General features: G+C 36.3%; 1 protein-coding gene across 4 annotated transcripts in view; it reads right to left on the bottom strand.

Annotated features, from left to right (window-relative positions):
- Positions 1-4,451: 4,451 nt before the first annotated feature.
- Positions 4,452-10,000, bottom strand: part of LOC119577189 (beta-TrCP-like) — a 28,250-nt gene continuing 22,701 nt past the window's right edge. For all 4 annotated transcript variants that reach the window (XM_037924919.1, XM_037924917.1, XM_037924916.1 and 1 more), the window contains one exon: positions 4,452-8,676. In XM_037924919.1, coding sequence (XP_037780847.1) covers positions 8,673-8,676 — 4 coding nt within the window. In that variant the 3' untranslated portion in view covers positions 4,452-8,672. The remainder of the gene's footprint in view (positions 8,677-10,000) is intronic.

Below are 10,000 nucleotides of genomic sequence, written 5' to 3' on the forward strand. Positions count from 1 at the left end.
ACAGATTCAAAGTTTTCTATTGTATTATATTCTAAGATTTAAATGAATTCATAAATGCGGTTAAAAGTAAATAAAACTTAAGAACAGCGGTTAGTCACTAATTAGATATACCTGCGCATGTGTTTATGGTCGTTTCTTTAGCAGGCATGAAGGAGCCACTGATGGCATCTATAAAACCATATTGAACCTTGCATAGCCATCATTACTGTATCATATTAGTTCTAGATGGCAGTGTGTGAAGCTGTAACCTGCACGTATTCTGGAGTAGGTGTGCATCATGTGTTGTACGCTTGTATCGCTGGTTACAGCAACCTTGTTTAACTTTTTCTAAAGTAAGTCACCTTTGCTGACGAAACTCGAATCAAACTCGATATTTTTCTTTTCTTCAAAACTGCCTTTTAATAATATTCACCAAGGAATATCATCTATTCACTGTATCATACAAAAATCAAGGGCGTCTAATATACACACAAACAAACAGCACAACACGAAGACCACAGTGAAACAACAAATTACATGAAATGTCTTTATTTAAGTGATCCATAGTGACTCATATTCTACAAAATATGAAGGGTAGTGGTGATTTTAAAACACTCACAACATCAACAAATATTGACATTAATATAATAGCACAGGATGAGGAGCCATAGTGAGTGAGGAGGAGGAGGAGGGGGCGAGGATGGATGAGGTTGGGTGGTGGTCAGGTGAGCCTTATGGTATGATGAAAGAGGGGAAAGGGAGGGAGGAAAGGGGGAGGGGTGAAGGAGGGTGCGAAAAAGGGCGAGACGTAAGAATGAGGAGTGACTGGAGGATGAGGATGGAGAGGGAACATGTACTGTGATGGTAGTGGAGCAGATCAAGGAGGCCATGATCTGTGCAGTAACGATGCCATGTATTGGAGACGATGTTATAGTTGCAATAGTATTCGTAGAAAATGGAGAATGGGAGATGAGAGAGAGAGCGAGACTGGATGCACTGGGTCAAGGATGAAAGACTAGCTGGTTGTGATGGGAAGGGTGTGCTAAGAAAGATGGGAGGGTAAACAAAACTAGAAAAGACGTCGACGGTAATGGGAAAACCAGTATAAGGGTTCTAGACATGCCATGGCAATCGCAGGACGACGACGAGGGAGGGAGGGAGGGAGAAGGAAGAAGAGGGAGGGAGAGAGAGAGAGAGAGAGGGGGAGGGAGGAGGAGGAAGAAGAGAGTGGAGGAGAGGTAGGAAGAGGAGGACACGGAAGGGGAAAAGTAGGGGAGGAAGGAGAAATGAAGGAAAATGAGGGAAAGGTTGCGAAAACTAAGAATAAGGCAAAGGCGGAGGATAATATGGAGGAATAGGAAGAGGAAAGGACGGAGAAGGGTGGAGGAAGAGGAGGAGGACGTTCCGTATGCTTCCATCGATGGTTAAGGTCGGCTGGTCTGAGCAAGTTGGACAGGCAAATGGGCAAACATGACTTAGATTGTGACCGAGGTGAGGGAAGGATGAAGGGAGGGAGAAGTCGAGGAAAATCAGTCAATCAGTTAAGTAAAATGACTAGGATTTGTGTATGAGCTGACTAACAATGTGTTATGTGTGAGTGGTGACACTTCAAAGTTTGTCCACGATACACAAGTGTGTTGAGTGACATTGTCAATGAAAATATATGGATGTAATGACGTGAAAGAAATGATTATGCAAAATGTTATGTTCTGAAACTGGAAATATGCATGAATCTTATAAACAATCTATACATACAGGACAATGGATGAAGGTCTATAAAACCCTTTGCCAGCACTTAACCAAGTGGAAATTTCTTTTTTGTATTTCTTATAATAACCCGGGTTACCAAAAAAAAAAAAAAGTTACGTAACTCCAACTTAGCACATATGGATGAAGAAAGAGACATGATCAAAATAAGTAGACATGAACAGACTGCAAACACATTGAGAAGGGAGATAATCCTCATCATCATCAGTAGCATGTACACAGGCAGTAAAAGATCGAGTCAGGCTCAGATAAAGTCATCAGATTCAGTTTAAGTCATCTGTTGCTAGTTAGCAGCAGTGCAGCAGCGGCGGCAGCAGCAGCAGCAGCAGCGTCAGCAAGATTATTATTATTCATTAATGGAGTATATCAGAGGCCTACATGAGATCATTATCACAATGAAACACTTGCCGTAAAACTATTACCAGATGCATTTAAACTGACAAAAGAATTACCATTATGACTACTGCATTCATGATCGATATCTTAGCAGAAAAGCTTTGTTGTCAGACCACAGTACAGGTGGGTCAATCTAGCAATAAATAACAAATTAGACAGCATAACATGGAGTAATATGGAATTAAAAACCTATGCCCAAAATAATATTTAAAAAATGGAAGACAAATTCATATCTTTTGGTGCAAATATATAAACAATACTTAATAAGAACTTGCATTCTGAATGCACATTACAGCATCAATAAGTACTAAAAACAGATTTTAATCTTCCCTATCAAGTGCTAGAAATCTACATATATTCAATAACAAAAGTTTAATAGCTGACATATTAGTGATGTGAAGTAAGGAATAAAAAAATACAACAATAATGATAAAAAAAAAACAGCTGGGCTCAGGACTGCTAGCAGAAGTAAACCTCAATGATGCAAAACTTGAATTACATTAAAGCTATGAAGATTTAAATGGTAAAATGCTTGTCTTGCCAGACCCAAGTTTGACCTATCACTTCAATTAAAAATCATCTTTTTACTTTGTATTTTACTTTCTGTAAATCAATGACAGGAGTTCAGTTTGGCTTCCTATGTACAACTTCTCTGAGCAAACATTTGTTGTTGTTGTTTTTAGTACTTTTTTATTTCAGGCTAAATAATTGAACGTAGGGTGAGAGACATGGTAAGTTTTAGTTTTTTGACATGATTTATCACAGTAGTATGAAGATTTTTAAAAGATGCATTTAGATGATCACTCTCTCTCTGGTATAACATCACCTGCACTGAAACACTGATGAAAAACAACAAATACTTTCAGAACACTTGAAGTCATTACTTTACCAAGAAATTTGCCTGCTTTTAACCACAATTCCACATACAGTACACTTCATGCAACTTGTAACACACAGAGAGAAAAAAAAAAAAAAAAAAAAAAAAAAAAAAAAAAAAAAAAAAAAAAATGAAGGGGTTGAATTCTAATTAGAGCAACTTTCCCTCTCAAACACTTCCATGCTGAAAATAACTGGAAACCAATTTACATTATCAAGAGGGTGGGAAAAAATCAAGCTGAAACCTCATTTATTTCTCAAAAACCTGCCATTATCTTTTGTGTGTGTGTGGGGGGGGGGGGGATTTTTATTTTAACGATAAAAGATTCAAATGCATTCCTCACAACAATCTGAGACAAATAAGTTATCTAAACAAACAGCATTCAGAAAGTGACCTCATTCTTATGTTTACTTCTAAATAAATCTGAATAAAGGGGGAAAAAAAAAAGTCTTTGCATTACAGTAAAATACAATAAACGTCTGATGTGGATCTAACAACCTAAGAAAATATAGACTATATCATTATAATTTCCACCATCAGCATGCTTAGGATTGTGTCATAACAAGTCATCTATTTTCTCTCCTCACTAATCAATCAATTATTTATCTCCTCAATAACAGACTGGTGTGATCTTCAAGCTCACGTAGCACTGTCCTTAATAAAAAAAAAAAAAACCTGTACATTCATCCACCAACAAGTAAGCTAATACTACAGGAATACATAGATCTACGTATTCTGAGCAGAGAGAGTGAGCTTATTAACTAATCAAAGGATTCTAAATGGTTGAGGTGCCCTTTCCTGAGTCTGAAGAGTTTGCTCTGGCACAAGTCTCTGCTGGCATAAAAACAAAAAACAAAATGAATTTCAATAAAAAGAGAGAGAGAGAGAGAGAGAGAGAGAGAGAGAGAGAGAGAGAATGAAGAGAGGGAAAAGGAAGGAATGTGAAAATAAATAAGCAGAGAAGGGGGAGGAGGAGTTGCAGAAGTAGGAAAGGAAGAAAGGGGGAAGGTGGGAGGGAGGGTGAGAAGGAAGGAAGGAGGTAGGGAGAGAGGGGGAGGGGGAGGCAGAGGGAGGGGGGAGGGAGGGAGGGAGAGAGAAAGAGAGAGAGAGAGAGAGAGAGAGAGAGAGAGAGAGAGAGAGAGAGAGAGAGAGAGAGAGAGAGAGAGAGAGAGAGAGAGAGAGAAATTTGGACGAGATGTTGAAATCAGATCAATTCAGTTTTTTCTTCTTTCAACAGATTGAATCTCTTTTGAAGTACATTTGCTTCTCTGTTTCCCTACTGTAGGTCAAGTAACCATTGTGAATTCTCCCCTAAAACTGTCTGTCAAATATAAATTCAATTATTAATATCAGAAATTGTATATCTGCAGAACTTCTTATCTGTACTGAAGCCTGTTTTAATACTTATTATTGGATTAAACAAAGCAAATTATTAAACTGAAGTGCAATAACATTTAATAAGAGCAAATAATATACAGCACTTTAGTACAATGACTGATGATATTCCTGGATTGGTCTCCCACAATAGCTCTAAGGCTCTGATACCAAACAGATAAAAGTGTGCAAATGCAAAACATCACATGTCACAAGCCAGGCAAAATGGCCTAGGACTTGCATCTGTAACTTGTCTGGCTAAATAATTATGACCATTTCTATCCTGACAAAACAAACATGACTTGAGGTGAAGTTGCATTAGAGGCTGCGACCTATAATGCCATTTGTGCCCTCTTCAGAACCAGTCTTGAAGCATTGCAATTCTTGCAAAATTCCCATTCGTCAATGGTAATGAACTGATGCGGATGTGAAATCCTTTGGGTTTCTAGCCCACACACTGCAGTTTTCATGGCTCTTCACAACACGTGGTACATGAAGCTATTAATGGTCACCTCCTACAGCCAAACAATGCTACATTGTCACAACAGCACAGTAAAATGTTTAAAAAAGATACTGAAGTAAACAGTCTCTCAAAATAAAATGATTTCATCTCAAATACCTCAAAAGTTTCAAGTTATTGTATCAGGCCTGAAAGGAAGCACATTGGAAAAAAAAAGATAATGCAATAATGATAATAATAATAATAATTATAATAATAATAATAATAAAAATAATAACAATAACAATAATAATAATAATGAGTGACACTAAATGACATAATGTAGCATGAATGAAATGTGATGAGATGGAATCCCACCCTTGCTGTGATGTACATAATCATGAGACAAATATGATGAATGTGGTCTCGGTGATGCAAACTGACAAAAATATTGAAGTACATCAAATGATTTGTGCAACATCAAAAATTTTTGCTTCTCAAAAAATAAAAAAAACTTGTAGTGGCATCTTCTACAAGGTCGGTCCATAAAGACACCAATGCAATTTAAAAAACAAATTTACCGCTTTCCTTACAACTTAATAAGGCTTCACCCATTCAAAACAGTCACCACCACTGTTGATAAACCACTTCCAATGCATTTTGAGGGATAGTGCAGAACTGCTAAAAATGTTGGAATGAGTGTATTGACAGGGATTATGATGGAGGAGGCAAGTCTGATGGAATTGTAATTAGTGATAAATGTGCTTTTTAAAAAGTTTGCTGCTTTTTGGACTGACCTTGTATGTATTCATAAACTTGACTGATGACATATGCAAAGATTATGCTTCTGAACCCCATGTGAATAAAAAAAAATTGAAAATACATTCTATAGAATCTGCTAGTACTATATGACTACCATATGGATAGGCTATGGTAGTCCCATCCTTCCTAATGACATTTTACATGGTGAAATAATAAATAGTATAAAATGTAAACAAATGCATCATAACTATTTTAAATTAATGTACAGTACAATAAATAAATCCTTATGCACATAATATAGCTTTATCCTCCCCTGGGCTATGATCATCCTAGCATCTTGAAGACCAAAAGTGACAAAGGATTTAAATCACATGAGACTCTACTTCTCACAAAAAAAGAAAAGAAAAAGGCAGATATATGACAACTATATGCATGTATTTGACTTCAGTAAGAAAGAAAAGTACTGTTAACAGTGATGCTTCCCACTGTTTGAGTTGAGAGAGGGTGGAAAAATGATGCCTGCATTCAATGCTCCACCCTCACATTTTTCAACCTTAACCTAGTTGCTTTTAAGTACTAAACACATTTAATATTTGTCAATACTTTCTACAGTTTGTTTAGGTTTCATTAATTTCTTTAAATTAGTTTTGATTTCCTGTGACTGCATCTTTCAATTTCTTATTTTCCTACATTAATAAATCTTATTTCTTATTTTTCTATACTCTTACATACAATTTGGCCAAGCGCATGGATTATCACATTTGTGAATGCTAATCTTTAGAATGTTCACCCATGTGCATGTGTGCATATCTCCCTCTGATCCAACTTCAAATCTGTACCTATTTTCATTAATTTCTAAATAGTTATGATATACTTGTTCTTTCTAATAACATGATTTTTTTATGATTTACCAACATAAAAATGTTCTTAAGAATGATAGTACTATACTATCCTAGGCTATCTATAGGACTTAGTACTATAGATAGTTCAAACAATATTCAGTGCACGCTTCTGTGATTCTGAAAACTCACTGGGGTCTGAAGAAGTAACCTTGCATATATCACGAGCCCTCAGTATATATCAAATGAAGCTATGCCGAATCTTGTAAAGATGGTTGGGGTATTGATATTGGTGACTTATGATGTACTTCTGTTTCAAATCTTCCTCAGACAACAAGATACAATATACTGGAATTTGGCTTTCAACATAATTCATATTCTGGTTTGTAGTGGAACCCTCAAATTGATAATTCATTGTAACTCAAAACAATCTGAAACTGAAATTGAGGCAATACATCACAGTTTCAACTCCTATGATATCCTCTATTAAAATTTTGCTTCCCAATGCAATTTACAATTCACTATTCCATTGGAACTTTTGAAAACTGAAATTGGCTACAGCAAGCATTGGAATGAAAATATCTGAACAACCAAATAGGCCCCATGGACATCTTCACACACTTGACACTCACACAGACGTATCATCACTCTCTCTGTATATACATATATATTGGGGGGTGAATAATGCATTCTATACCATAAAAATGAGGGGTGAAAGCTAATAAATGATAATAAAATATACAAGATGCCAGCAGTGGATGTGATCCTAAAGTTTCAGAGTCAACGGTAGTTTGTTTGTTTTGGGAAGGCATTTTGTTTCCCTTTCATGTTGTGAATAACATGTGCTGCTGTCGTTGACCCAATGAAGTTGCATCAGTGAACAGTTATGAAACAGAAAAGATAAAAAGTATACAAGAACATTTCAGTAGACTCAGCTGCATTTTGTATGTCAAATCTTTCACAAATCCTGTCTAAAAAAGCATAAATATCATTTCAAGAAAGCTCTACTCTATTTTTATGCAGAAAAAAAGTTTAGATTTACTGGTAAAGCTCTTCCAATCTCTTTAACAACAGTTAGTTCCTGTTTGCTTTGCTGAATGACTTATGCTTGTGTATACTCTATTGTAACACTTCAGAATCAAAACCACTATGTAATAAGAAATGAGTCCTCATTTTGAAAATATTGCACAGATTGCTAGACAATAGCACATACTGTCTTCTTTTTACACAAAATGAATTTACAAGTGGAACATCATGAATGTCATGGCCTGATAATAAAAAAGATGTTTGGCTGTTGGACTGGTGGAGCAGATGAGATCCTTTGCTTCTTTTCCATTTTCCACTGGAAGCCTTATTTTGCTCAGTTGCCATCATCTCGTTAACTCAATACACTGATATACATAACTTGCACACCCACTATGGTCCATAGCACTTTCTTCCTCTCCTTACTGACGAGAGGCATGTTACACTGGATAGTATCCTCCTTTATCAATTGATGAGACCAGTAACAGCAATTACTGATTTCATCTTATTGGTTCACACAAGTAGCGCAGGTCACCTTACAAGCTATCTTTATTTACTTTTAAATATATATTTCTTTTTTTTTTTTCTCTCAGCCTTTTGTCAGATCTGATTCTCATTTTTAAAGTTGCTCCAAATGAGGAAGCTCTAAAACTCAAAGTGTTACAGTATATGTATAAAAAAAAAAAAAGTTCTGGCATTGCAGACAGTCTCAGAGTGAGAGAAATTAAGAGAAAGAGAGAGACAGAATTGAGAGAGAGTGAGAGAGAGAGAGTGTAGCGTAAGCCTCGATTCGCAGTAGAGAACAAGAGGGCACTAGAACGTCAGCACAAGAAGAGTACACCAACACTTTTCTGGCTATGCACCAAAGTGATGTAGGAGTTTGCCTATCACACCACAGAAGTATGGACGGGCCAGGGGGGGGAGGCAGGCAGAGGTGCCGGGTGTTTACTACCAACCCTCAGCACTTGCAAGTCTTTTTCCGTGCCTTTATTTTTTAAGATGTGTTCAAGATGCGTGGACAACCACACACAATTCACGGGCACTATTTTTTTTTTTTTTCTTGACAGCACTCGAGCTTCCATCACTCAAGTCTCTTTCACAGCTGCAGGCACATCCCGTAGATGCAAGTTGCTACAAGAATATCTCCTGAGGATCATCAACGCCCAGGAGACCTCTTTTAATGGAACAAAACAATGTGCACTATGTCTTCACTGCATTAGCTGAAAGGAGAAGAGAATGCAGTGTTAGACATACATTACCTGGAAGCTAATGGCAAAATAATAATAATAATAATAATAATAATAATAATAATAATAATAACAACAACAAAAGAAAAAAAGGGTCTCTTACACATATATATTTGTTTTGTTTAACTGCACAGGCAAATGCAATGCCCAAATCCAATACACAATGTGAGTCATTGTAGGATATGCATATGTGAACAAAATATAACCAAATAATATAAACCATAATACTGAGTTCTGTCTACTAGTTACTTCCAATATTATACAGGTCTTTTCTTGTTTATATTTAAAGTAGTAATTGCCTTTAAATCTTCCAAATGGACTTGTACTTCAAGGAATGTTGAGAAATTCCACATCTAACTTCTTGATGCCACACATCCTTGATGCAGAACAAAATACTTGTCTACACACATGCATAATTCAAAGCTGTACATCTTTTCTCCCATGAAGATATTAATATTAACTCAAATCAGATGGGCATGGCATGTACTGGAATTTACTTTATTAATTGTTTTTACACATCGATGGATACATGTGTACTAAGTCACCAATGAGCCAATTACGGGTACTACCTGTCTCACCTGTTAACCCTTTTCCCTGATATTCAGAAATATCTTATGTTATCTTATATTGGTGTTACTAATGTCTATAACATTATAGGAATTATAAGGTTTGTAATAAAAATAACACCAATATTCAGAGCATTAATAAAAACAAAAACTAAAATAGTTTAAAATAAAAATAACATGAATATTCATAGCATTTAGAGAGAGAGAGAGAGAGAGAGAGAGGGAGAGAGAAAGAGAGAAAGAGAGAGAGAGAGAGAGAGAAAGAGAAAGAGAAAGAGAAAGAGAAAGAGAAAGAGAGTTAGAGAGAGAGAGAGAGAGAGAGAGAGAGAGAGAGAGAGAGAGAAGAGAGAGAGAGAGAGAGAGAGAGAGAGAGAGAGAGAGAGGAAACAATTAAAAGAAAGGTGTAATTAGATGTCAAAAGGTCTACTAATTGACTCCTTTGTGGCTCAGCACTTCCAGAGCCATCTATGTGCAGAGACGTTTCATGAATTAAAAATTAGCACAGCATTTTCCCAGCAGCATTGCATTACTATGGCAAAGATTTGAGCCTGAACACTTAAAACTGAAATATCTGTGTAGTTAAATTCTATTCAAATTCTGTTATTTCTGCTTGTGCGCCTAAAGCAGAAAAAAGAACCATGTGCAGTGCAGTTGGTTTTAAGCTAATCCTGTGCATATTCCTTTATAAAATACATTTTCTAATTCTCAGCCATGTAATGAGAGAAACAGAA

This window comes from Penaeus monodon, chromosome 9, assembly GCF_015228065.2.
Source record: "Penaeus monodon isolate SGIC_2016 chromosome 9, NSTDA_Pmon_1, whole genome shotgun sequence".
In the NCBI taxonomy this organism is placed as follows: domain Eukaryota; kingdom Metazoa; phylum Arthropoda; class Malacostraca; order Decapoda; family Penaeidae; genus Penaeus; species Penaeus monodon.